Source organism: Nematostella vectensis, chromosome 11 (genome assembly GCF_932526225.1).
Source record: "Nematostella vectensis chromosome 11, jaNemVect1.1, whole genome shotgun sequence".
NCBI classification, from domain to species: Eukaryota; Metazoa; Cnidaria; class Anthozoa; order Actiniaria; family Edwardsiidae; genus Nematostella; species Nematostella vectensis.
This window is the reverse complement of record NC_064044.1, coordinates 11,642,723-11,667,145: the sequence shown is the minus strand read 5'-3', so window position 1 is coordinate 11,667,145 and position 24,423 is coordinate 11,642,723. Positions and strand designations below refer to the sequence as shown.

Genomic DNA, 24,423 nt, shown 5'->3' with positions numbered 1-24,423 from the left:
GAGCCATCAAAAGCCACCCAGATGTGGGCAAGGTGGATGGTGAAGCTAGTTGTACACCCGGTGATAGCGAGCAGGTAGATAATCAGAGTCACACTAGTGGGCGTCCACAAGGAGAGAGACAACCCCCTAAGTATTTGGTTGATTATGTTACCAGTGTAAGTGATAGTGATGACATAACTTATTCCAGTGTTGATTATTGTTACAGAGTTTCAGGGGTGCCACAAAGTTACTCTGAGGCTATGGCCTGAGGCTATGGCCTCAACAAACGCTACAGAATGGAACCAAGCCATGGCCGAAGAAATGGAGTCACTTCAAGAAAATGACACATTTGAGCTAACCTCCCTCCCGGAGGGTGTGAACCCAGTGGGGGGAAAATGGGTATACAACATTAAAGAAGATGCAGGAGGCAGGGAAGTATTTAAAGCTAGATATGTAGCAAAGGGGTATAGCCAAGTTGAAGGAATTGATTACCAGGAGACCTTCGCTCCTACTGCGAACATACCTTCAATTAGGGTTCTAATGCAATTAGCAGCGCAGTATGACCTCACTATCCATCAAATGGATGTCAAAACAGCGTACCTTCATGCACCAATAGATCAGGAAATATACATGAAACAACCAGAAGGCTTCGAAGTGACCTCCGAAAATGGAGAAAAGTTAGTGTATAAGTTAAAGAAATCCCTTTACGGCCTAAAACAGTCAGGCAGAAACTGGAATAAGCTTCTGCATGAAAGTCTGATGGAGAGTGGTTTTAACAGGAATCCATCAGACCACTGCGTCTACTCTAAGCTAGTAGGCAATGAAATTGTCATTCTCATAGTCTGGGTAAATGATCTGATCATTGCATCAAGTGACATGGGAATCCTCAATGACTTCAAGGAAAATATGAAGAGGCACTTCAAAATGAAAGATTTAGGCCAGATTTCCCACTTCTTAGGTATTGATTTCAACCAGGCTCCAGGACAGATTACCATGGGTCAGAGTAGATACCTACTTAAGGTCCTGCACAGATTTGGAATGGAGGGTTGTAAGCCCAGAACAACGCCATGTGAGCAAAATGCTGGAGAGAACAGTGAAGAGGCTGATTCTAAGAAGTATAGGGAGATAGTAGAAAGCCTTATTTATGCTATGGTGTGTACCAGACCAGACATCAGTTGGATTGTTAGCAAACTCTCACGGAAATTGTCTTGCCCCACAGCCGCAGATATGACTGATGCTAAACATGTCCTTAGATACCTTAAAGGCACCATAGATTATGAATTATGTTTTAAGAAGTCTAGTTATGGTTTGAGCCTTGTTGCACATAGCGATTCAGACTGGGCATCATCAGAGGATGACAGAAAGAGTACGACCGGATACTGCTTTAGCCTTTCCCCAGAGGGTGCTGTCATTTCATGGAAATCCAGAAGGCAACCCACAGTTGCCCTTTCTTCCTGTGAGGCTGAGTACGTAGGATTAGCTTCTACAACCCAGGAGAGCCTGTACCTAAGTCAGCTATTAAGTAACATGGGAAAGGAATCATATTGATGCACTAGGCTCTATGGGGATAATCAGGGGGCTATTGCACTTAGTAAAAATCCTGTAAACAGGCAAAGGTCTAAGCACATCGATGTCAGACACCACTTCCTGCGTGATGCGGTCTCAAATGGCAAAATCGATATTGTGTTTTGCCCCACAGAGGACTTGGTGGCTGACATTTTCACCAAACCAACCAGCAAGGTCAAACTAATGAAATTCAAGAAATTTCTGTTTGGGTGCTAAAACTGTAAGATCAGCTTATTACCTATAACATTTATTGTAGAATATTGTAATCACGTTGTCATATAGGTTTACATCATAAGAAACAAGTGGGGGTGTTGTGTTATGTTTATAATGACGTAACCTAATGTTGCATTCTGGGTAATCGTTACCCTCGTGGTCTGTATGATCCGCCACGTTGTACGCGTTGTATGTTTATTGAAGAGAATAAAAGAAGTAAAGACACTCATAACGGGATGAGTTCTACACTTACTATTTCTTGGGCCAGCAAAGGAAAGGTGAGAAGGGTTTTAGAAGCAATCAAAGAGAAGAAGCAATCAAAGGTGAAGAAGCAATCAAAGGAGAAGAAGCAATCAAAGGAGAAGAAGCAATCAAAGGAGAAGAAACAATCAAAGGGGAAGAAGCAATCAAAGGAGTAGAAAGCAAACAAAGGAGAAGAAACAATCAAAGGAGAAGAAACAATCGAAGGAGAAGAAGCAATCAAAGGAGAAGAAACAATCAAAGGAGAAGCAATTAAAGGAGAAGAAGCAATCAAAGGAGAAGAAGCAATCAAAGGTGAAGAAGCAATCAAAGGAGAAGAAGCAATCAAAGGAGAAGAAACAATCAAAGGAGAAGAAGCAATCAAAGGAGAAGAAGCAATCAAAGGTGAAGAAGCAATCAAAGGAGAAGAAGCAATCAAAGGAGAAGAAGCAATCAAAGGAGAAGAAACAATCAAAGGAGAAGAAGCAATCAAAGGAGAAGAAGCAATCAAAGGAGAAGAAGCAATCAAAGGAGAAGCAGCAATCAAAGGAGAAGAAGCAATCAAAGGAGAAGAAACAATCAAAGGAGAAGAAGCAATCAAAGGGGAAGAAACAATCAAACGAGAAGAAGCAATCAAAGGAGAAGAAACAATCAAAGGAGAAGAAACAATCAAAGGAGAAGAAACAATCAAAGGAGAAGAAGCAATCAAAGGAGAAGAAGCAATCAAAGGAGAAGAAGCAATCAAAGGAGAAAAAGCAATCAAAGGAGAAAAAGCAATCAAAGGAGAAGAAACAATCAAAGGAGAAGAAGCAATCAAAGGAGAAGAAACAATCAAAGGAGAAGAAGCAATCAAAGGAGAAGAAACAATCAAAGGAGAAGAAGCAATCAAAGCATCCGCGAGCTGCGAGCAAAATTTACAAATTCCATGAATTTAGTGAGCCCATATGTGATTCTAAACTTGAATAAGGGCCATCATAGTTATACCTTTTTTCTATATTTTGATCAAATGTGGCGAAAACAGACAAAGCATAACATATTTGAGAAAGAGAGAAAAATTTTGCACTTCTGTCTGACGCTCTCACGCGACCTTTGTATTATAAAGTGCCCCAAGCGAAGCGAATGCGCGTACAAAGGCGCGCGCACTCCCCCCTCCCCCCCCCCCCCCCCCTCACACACCTTGGCGGCCAAAAAAGAATTACAATCCCATACTTTTTCTTTTACTGCCCCCCCCCCCCCCCCCCAACCCTCAACCAATCCCGACTTTTCGGGGACCTCGGGCTACGGGGAATGCTCTAGGGTGCAACCTTCTCTTCTTCTCTCGTCTTGTATGGGTGCTGAAAGGGAAACGAGTGAGTAAAATAGGCCCATAATACTCAGGAGAGATCCCAAAAACAAACAAGAATAAAATGAGTCCACTAGAAAGTCTATTTTCTTTAGTTTTCCATTTTTCATCACTAAATTCTTTTGCGTGCTAGGTGCTAGAATACAAACCGAGTGCTTGGGTTACCTGTGATTTCATTTCATGCACTTTGGTTTGTTCAGGACTAAATCGCGCATACAATATACAGTCGATTGACAACCGACTACGCGACAAGCCCGCATCTAAACATGGGTAAAAACTGAAGCGCCTAGCTGCATATATTAGCCACCATATTAGCCACCAGGCTTAGAGGTGGCTAATAATGCAGTTAGGCCGCTTCAGTGTTTTTTACCCCTGCTGACTTGCGGGCTTGTCGTACAAGAGAACTTTTTGTCAATCGACTGTATGGGTTCCCTGTTTATTCAAGCGCGAGAGAGAACCCGCTAGTTCCGAGTCCCTTTCACGGTAAGAGCAATAAAAACATGGCGGACAACTGAGTTTCTCGAGCAAACATGTCGTCATAGTCGGCGTGTTTCGCCAGCGATCGGCTCATAACCTCGACAAACTGAGCGGTGAAACTCTTTTCAATATACTTTGATGGCTTCTAATAATCCAGGTAAGCAGTCGGAGTGTTGTGTGTAGATTTATCGACACGAACAAATCGATTACCTACTGTTGTCAAAAATTCAAAATTAGCAGTTTCAGTTTATTTCGTTTACAAAGTAAAAGTGCTGTCGTCCGTCACAATTTCTTTTTTATTAGTTTGACATTTTGTATAGTAAAATAGTTGGCTTGAGCATATACGCGTAACATTGTTTATTATTTTATTCTTCCATAAATTTACCGTACTGATGGATACGTTTGTGTCCCTCCAAAACGGGCAATAAGGTAGATTCAATTTTGTGTCAAGATTGAGCACTATTAAACCAATAACGGTTAAAACTGTAATAAACACAAATTTAAGTGCGCCTGTTAGTATTGTTGGGAAAGCTGTCAACTAAAATTAAATACATTTAAGACTAAAGCTAGCTGATTGTTTTTGTCTCTGATACCCAACCTACCTTAACTGGTTATCACGGGCCGGTTCCTGAAAAGTCAGGTAACATTATCTGCCGATAGGAATTATCAGTAGGTTAGATTTGCTTAGCGGTGGATAACTATCCGACCGATAAAATCTCATTCCTGAAAGCAAAGTTATCCCTTCGATAGCTATCGGTAGATAAGCGACAAGAAAACTGGTTTGACGAGTTAATAGTACACAGAAGACCCGGTTAAATCAGCATATATGAACCCAGTTCAATTTTCGTTTTATTTTTCCAGGGAATCTTCATAACATCTCTATTTTGTCTGCAATCGCCTCAATTGAGTCACAAATTTGTTTTCAACTGGTTTAAAAAACACTCGTTTGACATGCATGCAATTTCAGTCTCCCATTAACACCAACTTGAAATTAAGAGCTTCAGATTTACATAGTGGACATCGCCTAAGGTCTTGGCATTGATTAGGGCTTGTTTCTTCAAGCAAACGTACGAAAAACACCAAAACCCACCGAGGGCCATTTTGAATTACCACAGGCTTTCCAACTTGTCATTTGCAACAAATGTGTTATAAGCACTAATAATTATCTTTGAGAGACACACTAGGACTTAAATGACTAGATAAATGTTGGAAGGTTTAAAATCTAATTTTATTTGACGTTTTTATATCTCTAAAACCCCAATTGTCCGAGTCTTGAGTTTCATTTCCAGGCTTGGGAGCCCTGTGTTCTTCCAATAACCATGGCAACAGCTCATCCGCCATCTTGAATTGCATGGCTTATCGGCAGATAGGGACTTATGGGGTCCTCCCGACCTTTGCTAATTTTATCTGCTACTTTATCACAGGATAACTATATGGCATGGATCCCAATTTATCTACCGATAGATTTATCTGGGGATAAAGTTTGGATTTATCTACTGATAAGTCCTAACTGAGCTTTCAGGTGTAATGATTCTATAGCCAGGATTTTGAGCTGGGAGATTCATTCACCTGTTGAAATGCTTCATCTCTCTCCCCCCACCCCCTTGTTGAAATGCTCCATCTCTCTCCCCCCACCCCCTTGTTGAAATGCTCCATCTCTCTCCCCCCACCCCCTTGTTGAAATGCTCCATCTCTCTCCCTCCACCCCCCTGTTGAAATGCTCCATCTGTCTCCCCCCACCCCCTTGTTGAAATGCTCCATCTCTCTCCCCCCACCCCCTTGTTGAAATGCTCCATCTCTCTCCCTCCACCCCCTTGTTGAAATGCTCCATCTCTCTTCCTCCACCCCCCTGTTGAAATGCTCCATCTCTCTCCCTCCACCCCCCTGTTGAAATGCTCCATCTCTCTCCCTCCACCCCCTTGTTGAAATGCTCCATCTCTCTCGCTCCACCCCCTTGTTGAAATGCTCCATCTCTCTCCCCCCACCCCCTTGTTGAAATGCTCCATCTCTCTCCCTCCACCCCCCTGTTGAAATGCTCCATCTCTCTCCCTCCACCCCCTTGTTGAAATGCTCCATCTCTCTCCCCCCACCCCCTTGTTGAAATGCTCCATCTCTCTCCCCCCACCCCCTTGTTGAAATGCTCCATCTCTCTCCCCCCACCCCCCTGTTGAAATGCTCCATCTCTCTCCCTCCACCCCCTTGTTGAAATGCTCCATCTCTCTCCCTCCACCCCCTTGTTGAAATGCTCCATCTCTCTCCCTCCACCCCCCTGTTGAAATGCTCCATCTCTCTCCCTCCACCCCCCTGTTGAAATGCTCCATCTCTCTCCCTCCACCCCCTTGTTGAAATGCTCCATCTCTCTCCCCCCACCCCCTTGTTGAAATGCTCCATCTCTCTCCCCCCACCCCCTTGTTGAAATGCTCTATCTCTCTCCCTCCATCCCCTTGTTGAAATGCTCCATCTCTCTCCCCCCACCCCCCTGTTGAAATGCTCCATCTCTCTCCCTCCACCCCCTTGTTGAAATGCTCCATCTCTCTCCCCCCACCCCCCCCCCCCCCTCTACCAACTTGGATATGAGCCTGCTCCTGTTCCTGTCGAAACAGTAATGATTTGACGACATACACATACTAGCAAAAAAGGAAATGATTGGCCACTGGGACAATTGAGTGACCAAGGGAGAGTGGATATGATGTTGATAAGACATGCTGAACTTAATTGTGCCATGCCAAACTTAATTGATTTCATGTGCTCATCCAAACAATAAGATTTAGTATTTCAGCAGCACAATGTACTGTATGAGTTAGGCCTAAGAACCACAGTAGAACGACAGGCATTGAGATAAGTTCACTGTGATACCACACTTGAGTTCAAATTTCCACTTTGTCAGAGGTGTAGGGAAAGCTCATAACAGACTATTCTATTTTCAGTGAATCGTGTTGGTGGTAATTTCAACCCTCCAAAAAGGCCAAATCATGGCTCAACAGGACGCACCATTGCACTTCGAGCAAATTTCTTCCCTGTCCAGTTACCTCGTGGTAACATTCATCACTATGACCTGTCCATATGTCCAGACAAATGTCCTCGGCGAGTCAATAGGGATGTTGTTGAGGTCATGGTGTTAAATTACCACAAAGTATTTGGTGGAATGAAACCTGTGTTTGATGGGAGGAAGAATCTATACACAAGGGACCCTCTACCTATTGGGAAAACACCGGTAGGCAAGCAGGTGTAATACATTTCAAATATTAAAAAAAAAATAAACCCTCCCCTAGATCCAGTACTATTAGTCCATAACCGTAGCAGACCTCGAAATATTGTGGGGGCACGATACAGAAACATTAAAAAAATATTTTTGGGGCGTGGCCACGCCCCTACTTGTCCCTTCCTTATAATTTTTGGAAATACTGGGAGGGCACGTGCCCCCTACGCCCCACCCCCTGCTACGGCCCTGTGCCCCACCCCCTGCTACGGCCCTAGTTCCCCACCCCTTGCTACGGTCCTGTGCCCCACCCCTTGCTACGGTCCTGTGCCCCACCCCCTGCTACGGCCCTGTGCCCCACCCCCTGCTACGGCCCTAGTTCCCCACCCCTTGCTACGGTCCTGTGCCCCACCCCCTGCTACGGCCCTGTGCCCCACCCCCTGCTATGGCCATGTGCCACACCCCCTGCTACGGCCCTGTGCCCCACCCCCTGCTACGGCCCTGTGCCCCACCCCCTGCTACGGCCCTGTGCCCCACCCCCTGCTACGGCCCTGTTCCCACCCCTTGCTACGGCCCTGTGCCCCACCCCCTGCTACGGCCCTGTGCCCCACCCCCTGCTACGGCCCTGTGCCCCAACCCCTGCTACGGCCCTGTGCCCCACCCCCTGCTACGGTACTGTGCCCCACCCCCTGCTACGGCCCTAGTTCCCCACCCCTTGCTACGGCCCTAGTTCCCCACCCCCTGCTACGGCCCTGTGCCCCACCCCCTGCTATGGCCCTGTGCCCCACCCCCTGCTACGGCCCTGTGCCCAACCCCCTGCTATGGCCCTACGCCCCACCCCCTGCTACGGCCCTGTGCCCCACCCCCTGCTACGGCCCTGTGCCCCACCCCCTTCTACGGCCCTGTGCCCCACCCCCTGCTACGGCCCTAGTTCCCCACCCCCTGCTACGGCCCTGTGCCCCACCCCCTGCTATGGCCCTGTGCCCCACCCCCTGCTACGGCCCTGTGCCCCACCCCCTGCTATGGCCCTGTGCCCCACCCCCTTCTACGGCCCTGTGCCCCACCCCCTGCTACGGCCCTGTGCCCCACCCCCTGCTATGGCCCTGTGCCCCACCCCCTGCTACGGCCCTAGTTCCCCACCCCTTGCTACGGCCCTAGTTCCCCACCCCTTGCTACGGCCCTAGTTCCCCACCCCCTGCTACGGCCCTAGTTCCCCACCCCCTGCTACGGCCCTGTGCCCCACCCCCTGCTACGGCCCTGTGCCCCACCCCCTGCTACGGCCCTGTGCCCCACCCCCTGCTACGGCCCTGTGCCCCACCCCCTGCTACGGCCCTGTGCCCCACCCCCTTCTACGGCCCTGTGCCCCACCCCCTGCTACGGCCCTAGTTCCCCACCCCTTGCTACGGCCCTAGTTCCCCACCCCCTGCTACGGCCCTGTGCCCCACCCCCTGCTATGGCCCTGTGCCCCACCCCCTGCTACGGCCCTGTGCCCCACCCCCTGCTACGGCCCTGTGCCCCACCCCCTGCTACGGCCCTGCGCCCCACCCCCTGCTATGGCCCTACGCCCCACCCCCTGCTACGGCCCTGTGCCCCACCCCCTGCTACGGCCCTGTGCCCCACCCCCTTCTACGGCCCTGTGCCCCACCCCCTGCTACGGCCCTGTGTCCCACCCCCTGCTACGGCCCTGTGCCCTACCCCCTGCTACGGCCCTGTGCCCCACCCCCTGCTATGGCCATGTGCCCCACCCCCTGCTACGGCCCTAGTTCCCCACCCCTTGCTACGGCCCTGTAGTGCACATGAGCTATAAGGACTTGACAGACACAAGTCCAGAACTGTGTTAAACAAGTTAGGCACATGATTTATCTTAATTTGTTCTATATACAGTACTGTAGTCCACAGGGATATCATGACAATTTGCTTTGGATATCAAAAAATCATGAATCTGTATCCGATTTTTATACCCCTTCTGTGTTTGTTTTCCTCTACTTCATGTTTGATCCTATGTTTTTGCAGACAGAGTTTGAAGTTGTGCTACCGACAGACAACAGCCAAGATAAGAAATTCAAGGTGTGCTTATCATATCACAAAATGTTTGGAATGTGAAAAAAACACCTTTATAGATCAGTATTTACATCTATATCTTTAGATCAGGCGGGTACACAGGTGGTTGCGCAGGGTGCATGCGCACCCTCTTTGGCAGCCAAAAAGTGGGTCATTCCTTCTTCAAATACTATGCTTTTTCCATATGATACCTACTGTTAGACTGCGCACCCCCATCAGCCATTTCTGGGGACTCGCCTGTAGATATAGAGTAGATCATAACTACTGTTTATTGGTAGATTTCCAGGCATCATATGCGAATAATGAAAACGAATATCTGAATAGGGGCGGACCCAGTAGTTCCAAATAAGGGGACAGAAGCATGATATAAAGAAATGAGGAGGGTTTGATTATTTTTGGTAGATTTTATTTCTAAGAAAAATCTTTGAAAATAGGGGGGGGGGCACTTGCCCTACCCCTATTTTTATCCAAAGTCTTTTACAAGTTATGAAACACTTAGAATTTAGCAGTGCTGTACATACTGTACAGTAAAGTCTGTCATCCACTGTTTGTGTTATTAGCAAGAGTGCTTGATAAATAAATTTATAGTAGGGATGGAAATTACTAAAAAAAAATTAGGGGGTGGAAGTTATTATACAGTAGTTCAAATAAAACATGAATCGACTTTTCAAAAGAAGTAGCTGACACTCAGATAATAGTAGCTGGCTGTTCTACCGGCTGCAAGGCCTAAATGAAACCACTGCAATGTCCCTTATACTAGAGAATTTTTATTTTATTTTTAATGTTTTTTTTATTCTGCTCTTCGTAACAGGTGACATTGAAGTGGGTGTCACAAGTAAGTTTGTATGCTCTAGAGAAGGCCTTGGAGGGCACATGTAACCAGATACCATTTGAGACCATCCAGGCTCTTGATGTGGTACTACGGCATCTGCCATCCATGAAGTACACGCCTGTTGGCAGGTCCTTCTTCTCCCCCCCAGATGGCTATGACTTCCCACTCGAAGGAGGGAGGGAGGTTTGGTTTGGCTTTCATCAAAGTATCCGACCCTCTCAGTGGAAGATGCTACTGAACATTGATGGTGAGTTCTAATCTAACATGCAAAAAGTTAATTAAAGATTTCTAAGTTATAGATGTTATATGCTGCATGGACACAGGAAGCAAGCCATGGTTAAAAACGGTTTAACTTAACCACTTAAACAGACATATACCATGAAATAAATATGTTTTGCTCATTGAGAAACACAAGATGACTGTTTGTACTTCTATAGCTCAAGTTTTTTTTTGTGAGCCTAGGAACAATGTAATCTGATCTGCTTTTTGATAACTTGAAATGTCCTCAAGTGGAATTTCATTGGTTTAGCATTGTTAGCCATTGTGGGCCAAATGAAAGTGTACCATGTTTGTCTGTGTCTTTAATATTTTAATGTATGATACAGGATTAATACATGCTTACTTGATCATTTCTAAACAGTGTGTGCAGTTGATAAGATAAGCATAGGGTTCCCCCAGCCCTTCTTGAGCAATACTGACTTTTGATGGCTCTGTTGTGGTTTGCCTATCATAAGATCAGAATGATAGAAAAGGATTGATTGGCATATTCTCATAACAATGTTTCAACTAGAAATGTTCCAACTCAGCAAAAGTTTATGAGCATCTTTTATGAAATTCCATGTACAGTCAATGGCAGATCCAGAGTAAAAAAAATGGTTAGCAAATAAGAAAAATGAACATGAAAAAAGATGTTTCAAAGAATTTACCATGCAGTAAATTCACCATTCACGACCACCCAATCCCCCCTCTCCCCTCCTTATCTGCTTTTGAAGGTATGTGATAAGGTGATGCATGATGAATACTTCTTTAGTATGTTTTTTTTCTTCTGGGTTTTTTTAGTATCTGCAACAGCATTTTACAAGTGCCAGTCTGTGGTTGAATTCATGTGTGAAGTTCTTCGCATAAGGAAAGATGATCTGGAGAAACATGCACCTCTCAACGATGCAGATAGACTTCGCTTTACCAGAGAAATAAAAGGTGATAAAATAATAGCATTTAATGTCCCTATATTTAGCTCTTACTGTATATGAATATACAGTACAGTGTCTGAGGTTAGGGCATTTAAAGATTTAAGTGCAGCTTTGCAGTTATATGTAGATGTGAACTCTGAATTTCAATGATGGCAAAACCAAAAGAGGGATTTAGTTTCACCAGTTACTGCTAAACATTAGAAATTTTAATTTCTGAAAAAAAAAACGATTATTGAAACGAAGTCCTTCTATTTGGGGTCTTACTATGATTTGCAACAGTGGAGATACTGTAGTGACTGCAAACATGCTTTAGATTTCCTTTGAGCCTAGATTTAATTGAATGGGTCCCTGTAACACTAGATTTTGACATGTATATGCCATATTTTATCCAAATGCTGTGTACATGAAGATAATCTAAAAAAGGAATAATTGTGTATGTCAAGTTTTGGACAAATCAGTATGCAGCAAACCTGAAATGCCTCTCATTTGGATCGCAAGTGCAAGCAAAAATGTAAGCACAATACAAGTGAGAATAAGTCAAGCATAAGCACAAGACAGTCATAAGCAGTTCTGTTGTCTTGCACTTTCTGTTGCATTACATTACAGTGGGAGTAAAAAAAACATAGTCTGTTTCGCTTTTGTCCTATTAAGACAAGCCAGTAAGTGTGTCATCATGTTACTAGCATCACTGACCTGTCAGGCCCGTAGCCAGGGGGGGGGGGGGGGGTTTCGAAAGAACCACCCCACTGGACTGGAAGGTCCGCTCTAATGAAGGAAAATTGAGTACCACTGCGGGCTAGGGCGAGCTATCTATAAAAGAAAATGGTCCCCTAAATGGGTAACCCCCCCCCCCCCCCTGCTCAAAAGCCTGGCTGTGGCTGCGGGCAGCTCATTAAATATTTTATTGGTATCTTATTTATCAGTGCAGATCTCATGCTCTGTTAATAATCCATTAATAGGTATTCATTTCTGTAGGACTTAAAGTTGAAATTACTCACTGTGGGCCAATGAAACGCAAGTACAGGGTCATCAATGTGACCAAGCAACCAGCCCAGGCCTTGCAGTTCCCCCTTACACTAGAGTCTGGTCAGACAGCACAGATAACTGTCGCTCGCTACTTCCAGGACAAGCATAAGCAAAGACTCAGGTATTGTGCTCTGGCAATGCTGTGGGCACCATTTAAAGAAGGCCTTTCATGTCGCCATTTTATGCTACTGCTCGATGGCTAGTCACACAAAGCATTCATTTCCATCGGCTAATTCAAGCAAGTAACCAAGATATTTTTAATCAAGTCAATGACGTATCAGACTTAATTCGTAGATTGTTATTTTGAAGTTTCCTGGCAAATAAATCGCTGTATTTCCAATAAGAAAAAATAAAAAGTGGGTGATTGACATTCTTTAACAGTTTGAGGAAGTAAGCAATAAAGGATGCGTGAAATGTATACCCATATGCACAGCTAACCTAAACCAATGCTGGCCCAGTGCCTGATACTATGAACCGTACATATCTCCGTGACATAAGCCTCACCAGTCAACCATCATAACAAAAAGCACATCACAAAACTTGCTAGTCATAGGGGGGATGAATAGATTCGCGGATCGGCGATCGGATTTCGGTGATTATTTCAGATTGGTGGATTTTGGAAATACGGAGGATCATGGATCTCTTGACAATTTGGGCTCGGAATTCGGATTTTGACTGCTTTGACTGTCAAATCTCGGATTTCAATCCATGCTATTGTTTACCTTGCGGATCTTAAAATATCTGCCGATCCAGGGATTTACCCGAAAATGTAGTGTAGCGGATCGGCGGATTTACATACCCCTATTCCCCTCCCCCTCCCTTAGAGAGTTCTTTTCATAGCCACAGTAATTTCCACACGCTTTTTGGACCACTAGCTTTTAAAACATTGTTTGTTTATCTTGGTAGCACGCATTAAATTTGGTCAAATATTTTATCAGCAGTCAAAGTACTGGTAATGTAACTGCTTTTACTGGCTGTAAATTTGATAATAAATGGGAAGTGTCATAGTAAAAGCTTTGCGATAGCTCTCCGGCCTGGACACAATAAATTTCAGTCAAATTCTAATATCGACTTATGAGCCTTTGGTACACCTAAATTGGGAGACCTAAATTCAGAGAAAATGACCACAAATTGTCCATAAACACAGTTTTAAATAAAATATTGCACATTTTAACAAGGCATTGACAGCCTTTAACTGTTTGTAGACAATTAAAGGCCTAACAATAAACACTGACTCCAGACATGCGCAGTACCGTGCGCTTCCCCTTTAAATGTCCAACCCTTTTTGTTCCTTTTGCCTTTTTTTACGCATTTGAAGCAATTTTTGCCCATCTATACTGTACTTAAACTATTGTGGTTGTCACTTGTACAAAAAGGTGTCTTTTCAGATCAAACATTTCTATTACATATAGGTTTGTATGGAAGATGGTTGATAAACTTCCTTTATTTTTTATTCAGATATCCTCACCTTCCTTGTCTGCAAGTTGGCCAAGAGCAGCGCCACACCTACCTTCCTCTCGAGGTGTGTAACATAGTGCCTGGCCAGCGCTGCGTCAAGAAGCTTACGGACACCCAGACATCTAAGATGATCCGAGCGACAGCACGGTCTGCACCAGATAGGGAGAGGGAAATCCGAGGACTGGTAAGATTCAGGAGTTTCTAAAAAAATATTCAACGCTAGTTACCAGTTTTCAGGCACTGGTTGAAAACCCTGGCTTGTAGCAAAGAGAGCGTTTAAAGAGAGAAAATGGAAAAGCAATACATTCACTTTATTGTTTCTTTTAAGGTCAAGAAGGCTAACTTTGATGAGGACGCGTACGTAAAGGACTTTAGTATTTCCATCGGCAAAAACATGGTTGAGCTTCAAGGCAGAGTTCTACCTCCTCCAAAACTTGTCTACGGAGGAAAGGTGAGAATTGAGAAGATAATACAGTGCTCTAGCGGGCCTTGAAATATTGGAGGGGGGGAGATACAGAAACATTAAGAATAATGTTAGGGACACAGTCACGTCCCTACTGGTCATTTCCTTATGATTTTTGAAAATATCTTTTGGGTCACGTGCCCCCAGTGGCTCATCCCCTGTAATATGAGATAAAAACGTTTAACTGATTAAAACTGACAGCTAACTACTGTACAGTATGTCCGTCACGTTCTCAAAATATGCTTTTCTTTTAATTTTCAGCAAAGCTCACCTATCACTCCAAAAGGAGGTAAGGAGTTAATGTTAAATTCTCAAGTTTCTTTTAATCGGACTTGTAAAGCCCGGCCCGTGCAAACTGCGCCAGCACAAGCCAGCATTGCTGGCGAATTCTTGCTCGACTGACCACAAGACAAAGGAAATGTCAGAAAGTCCATTTTCCATTTTGACATTTTCTTTGTCCTACAGGATATTCAAATAGAAAAATTGTCAACCATCAATTATCTCCCTCTGATTTAGAGGAGCATTTGCAACATCTTCCATGTTTTTTTTGTTTGTTTTCCCATTGTTCATCCTTTTTATTGTTTTTCAATTTTCCATCTTCCATCGTTTTTTTTTTCGAGTTTTCTTTCTCTAATTTGTCTTCGAATATTGAGTAACAACAATAATAAGAGTCGGATCAGTTTAATTACAATGGACCCTGGTCCCAGGCTCCGCTGAAAGCCTGAATGTATGAGTTCCTTCTCAGGGGTATGGGACATGAGAGGAAGGCAGCTTTTCCACGGCATTGAGATCAGGACTTGGGCCATTGCTTGTTTTGTCAAGCAACAGATGTGTACAGAGGACGCTCTACGAAGGTAGGTAGACCGATGCGCAATGGCAGTAATCTCTAGACGAGTCAATAGCAATCTCGTTACCAGAGCCCACGTACCGTTGTGCCAGCGGCAAGGTGGGCTGTGGGAACGAGATTAGGACAATAGGCAACTTCCACTAAGAAACACGTGACTTTATGAGCGGTAAATTCGCACCAAAATAAACACAGAAATGGCTTCGGCCGTCACGACAGAGAGCGATGAAAAAAGAACTCTTAGCGAAAATAAGTCGTTACTGAGAAAGATGTGTTCTGACTGATTCGTAAGCTTTGAATAGGTTCCTCTTTTTTGTGTGATTATTTAACCTGAGCGAGCGAGTTTGGCATCCAAAATGTCACGCGATTTTTCAGTCCCAGTCCCCTTTTACCTTTTAGCACTACTCATTCTCTGATAGCGTGTTAAAAGGTGTGTGTTAAACACGAAACCGCGCTATAAAAGGACCGCCCACAATTGACACCTTTTGAGTTCAAATCCGAAGTAAAGATGGCCGTTGGTAACTGAACTCCAAACGGGAAAATAAATTTCTTCGATTTTCTTGTATATCGAACAATTCAGAGGCAAAAATAAAACATATTTAGAAATTTAAAGTAGACTTATTCATCACATATTAAATTTAGAAGCACAAGAGGAGCTGATTCTCGCAAAAATTTGACCAAGATTTGAGTTGAATTCGAATTACGCGCTGATTTCTCCGGGCCATTCATGAATCGTCCTTGCAGTTGTCTCCGCCATGTTTACGAGCCCACAATACCTTTACAGCCGCTACACAGTATAGGACATGCGTGCAATAGTCCCTAGGGAGTCGGGTTGAGCTATTGAAGAATTTCGGGACGTTATTCATTCATTTTCTGAAACTGACCTACTTACGGAATGCGCTACACGAGAGGCGAGTTGTCGGGTTACAAAGCCTCTTCCGACAATCTTTAGCCGTTAACAGCAAGAATAGCAATGGAAACGAGAAATTAAGTCCTACAGTATAGCAATTTTGCTGAAGATTTTAAGATTATTTCGCTTTTAAATCGTCTGTTTACAACTAGGAATCTGCAACGTGACTTGCGCAAGGGTAGTATATTTATCAAACGCGGCTTGTACCGTGCGATTCGCTCATCCTTTTATTAAGTGGTTAGAACAACTTTTTAACAAAAGGTTTGTTATATTACAGGTTTACTTTCAAAGGGGAAATTCTGCAGGGGTAGTTTATGGGCTAAAATGTAGATATTTTATATGCTAAGTGTGAGATTGCTAGAATGAGAGCGTGTAGCGCGTGTAATTGTAATTCAACATATACCGGTGTTTATTGTCATTCTGCGGCATGTGAAACCCTTTTGAATATTCCTAGTAGAGTTTGAGCTATGAATTGTTGTAATTTGAAATTATTCAAGCAGGATAGAGTAAAAAAATTTCCTCTCTATTCGCATTGTTATTCAAAGCGCCACCGGGAGCTGTTGTCAGTTCGGAGGGTGAATGACAACTGAAGGTGACAAACGCCTGGCACAGGCCCTTATATAGCGCGGTTTCGTCTACACGGGCAATTTTTACTCGACAAGTTTTCCGTGCGATGAGCCCGTAATGCCTTTAGACAGCAGCGATACAAAATAAAACGAAGCTTGCCATCACAAAATGGTGCCACTGACAAAGAGACAGACTGTGGCAGCAACAGCAGCAATATCAGCTTTTTTAATAGCCCACAAGCATAAGAAAAGGGGGCCTACGGAACTACTTTCATCGGAAAAACTTGTCGAGCGTCTACACGATCAAGTTTGTGCATTTGTCAAGTAGAACTTGTCAAGTAGAAGCAAACACGCCAGCTTTTGAAAAAGTGAACGTGTCAAGTAAAAACTTTTTCCGTCTACACGAGAAAATTTTTTTTGTCAAGTAAAAACTGCCCGTGTAGACAGCCCTAATAGCAACGGTCGAATGTAGAAAGTTTCATCTACTAATGGTTGCAAGCAGAAGAAGTATTCTTACAAACACGTAGTTGCAAACTCGATCCGCCTGATTTGGTAAAGCTATTGTGTTTTGTTTCGAAAAAAGGGTTACGGCAGGCAACCTAAAAAAGTAGCAACCTAAAAAAAAGCATGTTGTATTCAGCAAATTTTGTAGTCGGTGACATGAAGAAACATCTAAGAAAGATTTTTGTATTACAGCAAGATTCGACACGCGCATCGCTTTGCATCCTACTTTAGCAACACCTCTCATCTTCTGTTTCATTGATGCCAATTACATTTAGAAATGCTAGACGCTATGTTCATGATTCCAGGTTCTCCAATCAGCTGATGAAGATCAGTGTCGAGCAAGGCATGCCTATCTCCTGCCCGCCTGTCTTCTTCCGCTATGCGCGCAACCCAGACGAGGTCGAGCGAATGTTCCGCCGGCTGAAAGAGGCACACCCCGACCTGCAAATGATCCTTGTTGTTTTACCGGGAAAGACGCCTGTGTATGGTCAGTATAGCACCTTACTGTCTTCTGTTCCGTCAGTAAAACCATTCTGAGCCAATCAGAGTCTCGCTTTGTTCACTTCCCTGGTTATCCTCTGGACGATAACCATACAGTGTCGCGACCGAAAGCCAGGCAACTGCACTAGGCGGAGAGATGGCAAGAACCTGATTGGCTTAGAATAATTTGACTGGCGGAACAGAAAATCCCCAAAAACAAAAACAAATCGATGTTTTGAAAATGCGGCGTCGCGATACAACGGATTCGACAGTAAAACTTAAAGAAGATTCTTATTTTTCTACCGGGAAAGACAACAGTGTGTGTAACATACTAAAACCTACAAATGATTCTCGTTCTGCCGGAAAAGACGCCGGTGTGTTGTGAAAGAATGAAGACTTGTATTTACTCTATTTTTTTAACCCAGTGACCCCAAGCTATGTTTTACCTGAATTTTAGTGAAGAAATCTCTAAAGGCCCGTTACAGGCCGGTTGTTGGGGTGTCAATGGGTAAACACCCCTTAGAACTTGATTTTTCTTGTGACTCCATGATGGTTTTGCATATCCTAAGCAAGTCCCTTTATAGTGCGCGTCCATGTTAAGCAGGGAACTCACGATACCCCTGATGAATCGCTTTGGCGGTTATTAATTTCTGTCCCTTCCCTTGGGGGGGGGGGGGGGGGGGGTGGGAGTTGACTGTATTGTTAAGACTTAGTATCACTAGGGCCCCCGAATGGTCACCCAAAATTTCGATGTGCTCGCAGTTTTCTGCTAATGCTCGCATGCTCGCGCATTGTTTTCCGCCGTGCTCGCATTGTATTTTTCAATGTGCTCGCTGCTCGATTTATTCGAAAACTAAAAATGCTCGGTCTCGCATAAAAAAACGAGGTGCTCACCAAAGACCATTCGGGGGGGCCCCATCACTAGGATATAGTAGGGGTTGTCTGTCTGTTGTCTGTCTATAGGGGGGGTTGACTGTATTGTTTAGACTGAGTGTTGTTGTGCTTGATTCTGTTTCAGCCGAGGTGAAGCGCGTCGGTGACACAATGCTAGGCGTGATAACGCAATGCATCCAGGGGAAAAATGTCACTAAACCCTCACCCCAGACCCTCTCCAATCTCTGTCTCAAGATAAACGCCAAGCTTGGCGGCGTCAACAATATACTCGCCCCAGAAATACGGTAAGTTTTGGACCGCCTTGAATCCTACATTACTTCTTCTTTTATACACCTTATTTCATCTCCATGCAAAAAAAAAAATGAAGTTTCATAAACGTCTTGTCCCCGTTGTCTCATGGTGCTCAAATTAATAAGCAAATGAATATGATTAAATTATCATTAATGATTGATCTTTTGTCAGGCATTTCTTCCTCGAACTTGCTGTTTCGAATTACCTTGGCCAGACTTATGTTAAAATCTTTTTTTAATGTAAAAATATCCATTTCTCCATATCCATTTGATACTTTGGAAATAAAATTGACCCGAATCCGACTTGCATGAAACTTTTGTATTGTTTTTGTTTTGAATACTTAGATTCCAGTCCTTTTCAAAAATATAACTTACTCAGCATTGTTTCGTACCCTAGAAATATAATGGAGCCCATTTAACTGTAGGATGGATAAAATTTCACCTTGATTCGAACGGATTTAATTCGTATCCATTTGGTTTCATAGCCTACAAAACCACGCGTCAGTCGAATCGACTGACTTTTATAGAACCTGTGTTTTGACGCTTAGACTTCCTACCTTCTGAGAGCCAAGAATGTTACCAAGCGCAGACCCATTTCCCCATTAGCGCTATAGGGCTTTTTTATCCCTCTACATGCAAAGATACCACCCTCCCCACCTCAATCCATCTTTCTGCGGTTTTCTTTGGGAGACTGTGACAGATCCCACCAATCTTTCTTAACCATATCTGTTTTCATGTATCTCAAACCGCACGAGAAACCCATGTTTTGTTTTTTATTTAAATGTGTCTCCATACGCAGACCCCATTTGTTCTGTGAGTTAGTGATATTCCTTGGAGGAGACCTCCCCTATACTAAATATCAACCATCTTATTTCAATTGCATTGTAAAACCATGGAACCTCTTAGGTAAACTAACTCAGCTCAATACGTTCTCTAGCCTAGTCACTTAAATATTTTGTGAATGAACACTATCGAGCCTTACTTCACAATGTATCTACTGTAACAAAGACTTGCCCTGCACAAGGAGCATCACACTGGACTTTGGCTACAAATAAAATTAGTTTTTATTGTCATTTTATTTGAAATTAGTTGAATTTGAGGGTGTGTCCTGCATGGGCCTAGTACCCGTTTACGCATGACCCCATTTGTCATCTATTAGGTATATTACAATTCTTGTCCAATAAAGCTATTTAATAAAAAAGAAAAGAAACAAATCATTATTGAAGGTTTCCCTATGTATGTGCAGACCCCCTTGTTCCGGGAGCCGGTGATCTTCCCTATTTACGCATGACCCCATTTGTCATCTATTTTGTTTATTACAATTCTTGTCCAATAAAAGTAATAAAAAAAAGAAACAAATCATTATTGAAGGTTTCCCTATGTATCTGCAGACCCCCTGTGTTCCGGGAGCCGGTGATATTCCTTGGCGCTGATGTGACACATCCCGCTGCTGGTGACGATAAGCGACCATCTGTAGCTGCTGTGGTGGGGAGCATGGATGCGCACCCCAGTCGCTACTATGCCTCTGTGCGGGTGCAGACTCACAGACAGGTGTGTGCGCTGGGTTCTATTATGTGTGTGTGGCTGGTATGGATAGGTGGGTTTTGTTGATATAGATGGGCGGGTGTGGCGGTTATGGCGGTTATGGATAGGTGGGTGTGGTGGGTAAGGACATGTGGATGGGGTGACATTGGACTATGCCTTTTTGCGGGTGCAGACTCACAGACAGGTTGGTGTGTGGGTGTAGCGGGTATGGTGTGTGCGGAAGGGTGTTGGGTATGGGTAGGTTGTTGTGGTGGGTATGAACAGGTTTGTGTGGCAGGTGTGTGGGTAGATCTCTTCTTTCTGCAGTAAAGGATGTTAACATAGTGTGTCTTCAACAGACATCTTTTGTATTGTGTTACGTAACACAACCCACTCCCACAATGCACCACCCGTGCCCCTTTTTCTAAAACAAATAATTCTGCGCTCTCTGTTTGTGATAGGAAATCATCGCGGAGCTGGCAGCCATGGTGCGAGAGCTTCTTGTGCAGTTCTACCGCTCGACAAGGCACAAACCGCAAAGGATAGTGTTTTACCGAGATGGAGTCAGCGAGGGTCAATTCCGACAGGTAATGCGTATACAGGGCTCGTACAGTAATTACAACTGCGAAAATGATCAGGCTGATCAGAGTTTACACAAGGTTGATTTGGGGAGCGAGAGGTGTCTTTCGTAAAGTAATACGCGAAAACGTGCATTTAGATGGCACCTGTCTTCTCCCCTACCCACCCCCCACATGTCGCAGGTTATTGTTCACGATTTGAAGGCGATACGCGAGGCATGTATCTAAATAGCCCCCTTCCCCCCAACCCATGTGTCGCTGGTTCTTGAGCGCGAGTAGAACTCGTTAAGCAAGACGTGTACTTAAATAGTGCCCTCCCATGTGTCGAAGGTTCTTGTGCACGAGTTGAAGGCGATACGCGAGGCGTGTATCAAGCTTGAGGTGGGATATCAACCCGGAATCTCTTTCATCGTGGTACAGAAGCGTCACCACACCCGCCTCTTCTGCCAAAGAGACCAAGACAAGGTAACCTGATGCTACGTAGGACATGCGACACACGACATGCGATACACGATATGCGACACGCGACAAAGGACATGCGACATGCAACACACGACAAAAGACGTGACAGAATAGCTGATCAAACAGACATGATCAGACAAATCAGACATGCGACAAAAGACAGAAATGAATGTTCTTACTCTCGGGTTTTTACTGAATTCTGTGTTTGTGTAGATTTCAAAAGCCTGCACAAGACAAGAATATAGATAGGGTTGACTTGATTACGAGTTCTTTTTGAACAGTTTGTTAGTTTTCACTGTTACGCCTAGCCATTTGAATACACGAAGCAAGGCTGGTAATGGCAGGAGTGACTGCTTTTGCCAAAAAGTTCTGCCCTACGTTCCCTGACCTCGTGGTATTCTCTACTTTGTTTGACAGTGTGGTAAGAGTGGCAATGTGCCCCCCGGCACCACCGTGGACCGAGGGATCACGCACCCAACCGAATTTGACTTCTACCTGTGCAGCCACGCCGGCATACAGGTGAATCCACCATCACTGCGTTCACGTTACCCTGGGTTGACATATTCTTCTTCTGCAGTTTAGTAACGGAGGGGAAGAGGGGTTTGGGAGGTTTCAGTCGTGCGTATTTTTCTCCCTTCTTCTCTAGATGTGCATGTTTTTTTTTTTTTACTTTGCTGTTTGCATTTTTTTTCTGTTTGGTACTATACATTTGTTTTCGTGTTTGATTTTTTTCCTAGTTACCGACCCCTCGCCTTTCTAATGGTCCGTTCCATTTTCAGCAATCCTTATTGATTGATCATAGCCCCTCTGAATATGGCACGCGATCCTCATTGCCTGACTAGATGTCATAGCCCCTATGTCACGCAATCCTCATAGTTTGTTCGCGTCACAGGGTACGAGTAGACCGTCGCATTACCACGTGCTGTGGGACGATAATAACTTCTCCGCAGACGAGCTCCAGGCCCTCACCTACCAACTCTGCCACACATACGTGAGATGCACGCGAGCCGTGTCTATACCAGCACCTGCCTACTACGCGCATTTGGTCGCGTTCCGCGCGCGATACCATATGATGGATAGGGACAAGGAAGCGGGGTAAGGCGCGCGAAGATCGATTCATTGCGCGCGAAGACCGATTCATTGCGCGCGAAGATCGATTCAATGCACGCGAAGATCGATTCACTGCCCGCGTAGATTGATTCATTGTGCGCGAAGATCGATTAATTACCCGCGAAGATCGATTCATTACGCGCGAAGATCGATTCACTGCGCACGAAGATCGAATCATTGCGCGCGAAGATCGACTCATTACCCGCAAAGATCGATTCATTACGCCCGAAGTTCGATTCACTGCACGCGATAATCGATTCATTACGCGTCAAGATCGATTTATTGCGCTGCCGGCTCTGGCTTAGTAAAAAAAGACTGGTTAGGAAAGCCGGCGAACTTCAAAGGACATAAACAGTAGGACATAAACTAGCGTACTTTACAAGAAACATGGACGACATTTATGAATATCACTTTTATCACTTTGCTTGTTTTATCACCAGCTCCACAGCCCTAGAAATTAGTTGTATACAGCCATGAATGTTTTGTGCAAGTACGGAGCGTCTCAGTCAGCTTACACGGCAAACATGATATTAGCACTTCTGCGAATCTGCATCAAAACTGTGGAGTTTTGAAATCATCAATGAGCGGTATCGATGCAAAGAGCAACGATCCTTTTATTCTCCATATATTCCCTAGTACTGTACGCTCGACTTGTGCAGGGTCAATGTCACGTGACAACAAGACACATCGAACAGACAAACTTGAAAGAAGTTCGCCTTGTTTTCTTGGTAGTTTCCCCTACTAACCATGGTGAAAACTAACGTTGATACCAACCTATTTTCTTATCCTAGAAATGATAACAGTTCCGTTGCCAGCGGTGAAGATTGCAGGGGACCTCAACTACTCGCAAACGCCGTGCAAGTTCACCCCAAGGTCCTACAGGGAATGTACTTTGCTTGACACAGGCCCGCCTTCATGTCAGATGATATTGTACAATCTAAACAGCCTCTGCCAGCCGCCATTTTGTCATCCTAGCAAAGTAACAAGTGTGATAAAGCATACATTTCCATCGGCTGATTTTGGAAACCCAATGCGATATTTTCGATTGAATTTGGTAAATAAAGTATGAAACTTTGTTTTTAGATGGTTATTTCGATATTTTAGCATATTGTGTACAATTCCAATACTAAATAAAAATGATAACAAAGGTGTGGCTGGCAAGGGCTTTTAAAATAGACTTATATGGACGAACTGGTCAATAGTTCAATATTATAATATAAACTAACACTGTATAGCGTAATTTGGTGTCTAAAAAGTAATCGTAAAATAAAGAGATTATTTGCTGTAGCAAATTTATGATAGACGATGACGATGTATCAATTGGATAACTATCTTTTTAACAATAATTTTAAACAGTATAGAGTAGCTCGGTTTAAGAGGTTTTTAAAAGGTAACTAGTGACAAGCAGAGTAGAAATCGATATTAACAGGAGGCTGAAAGGGGTAGTCATAGAAACACGCTAGCCTTATACATAAGATATACATAAAAACACATTAAATTATGAATGACTCTAAATAGTGTGTTGTAAAAAAAAAACACTTAACAAATTCGATGGTAAAATAGATTTAGATTTTAAAATCGCCCCGAATTATAAGAATTATAATACCGAATCGAACAGATGGAAATAAAATTATATTTAGTGTATACAATATTGAGGGCTTTGTGCTTGTGCAAAGTTTATCATGTCTTCCCACAACTCTTTGCGACCCCAGGTTGTGGGGACTCATGGGGAAGGTGAATTTCGCTGGAACTTTTGTTTTTCAGACCGGGCTTGGCTGTATACTGCGTTTCACTCCATCTACAAAAAAGAGAAACGTAGGACGCAGGTCCATGTCACAAGACTACTGTCATTTTTGCATTTTCTATATTGGTACAGTGGCAAACCTTGACGTGATTTCATGTTAGAATGTTATCAGTCCCTGTATGCTGGTAATGGATCGGCTATGACATGACGGAAAAACATGACGTGACGCTTCAAATAAGCCCATTTCACATCGAATAAGGCGGAGAGATTCTCTGAGTACTTAGTAACTTATAAGCAAACAAAATATCAAGTGCGACTTTTTTTAAATTGATGCGACTTTTTGTAAAGTGTCATTGAAATTTGAGCTTTTCGTCCCTGAACTGATGCACAGGGCAATGGTGATCAAGGAAAAATTATCTTGAAAAGCCAAAATCTGGTTATGTGCACTTCGGCCTCACGTTATTTGTGTTT

The 24,423-nt window shown here is 43.9% G+C and overlaps 1 protein-coding gene across 1 annotated transcript; it reads left to right on the top strand.

The window, feature by feature from the left end:
- Window positions 1–3,806: 3,806 nt before the first annotated feature.
- Window positions 3,807–23,857, top strand: LOC5518610 (protein argonaute-2). The gene is made up of 19 exons (XM_048734393.1): window positions 3,807–3,974; window positions 6,745–7,031; window positions 9,030–9,083; window positions 9,889–10,156; window positions 10,969–11,106; window positions 12,075–12,246; window positions 13,584–13,767; window positions 13,912–14,034; window positions 14,308–14,335; window positions 14,792–14,900; window positions 17,176–17,357; window positions 18,369–18,528; window positions 19,926–20,085; window positions 20,520–20,645; window positions 20,967–21,101; window positions 21,516–21,617; window positions 21,991–22,193; window positions 23,000–23,696; window positions 23,804–23,857. The coding sequence occupies exons 1-18, from the start codon at window positions 3,956–3,958 to the stop codon at window positions 23,106–23,108; spliced, it is 2,559 nt and encodes an 852-aa protein (XP_048590350.1). The 5' UTR covers window positions 3,807–3,955; the 3' UTR covers window positions 23,109–23,696; window positions 23,804–23,857.
- The last annotated feature ends 566 nt before the right edge of the window (window positions 23,858–24,423 follow it).

Bases quoted from the DNA above. Each gene is read 5' to 3' on its own strand.
- LOC5518610 (XM_048734393.1), top strand. The intron at 21,618-21,990 runs GTGAATCCACCA...TTCGCGTCACAG, and splicing joins GCAGCCACGCCGGCATACAG to GGTACGAGTAGACCGTCGCA. The intron at 22,194-22,999 runs GTAAGGCGCGCG...TTCTTATCCTAG, and splicing joins GATAGGGACAAGGAAGCGGG to AAATGATAACAGTTCCGTTG.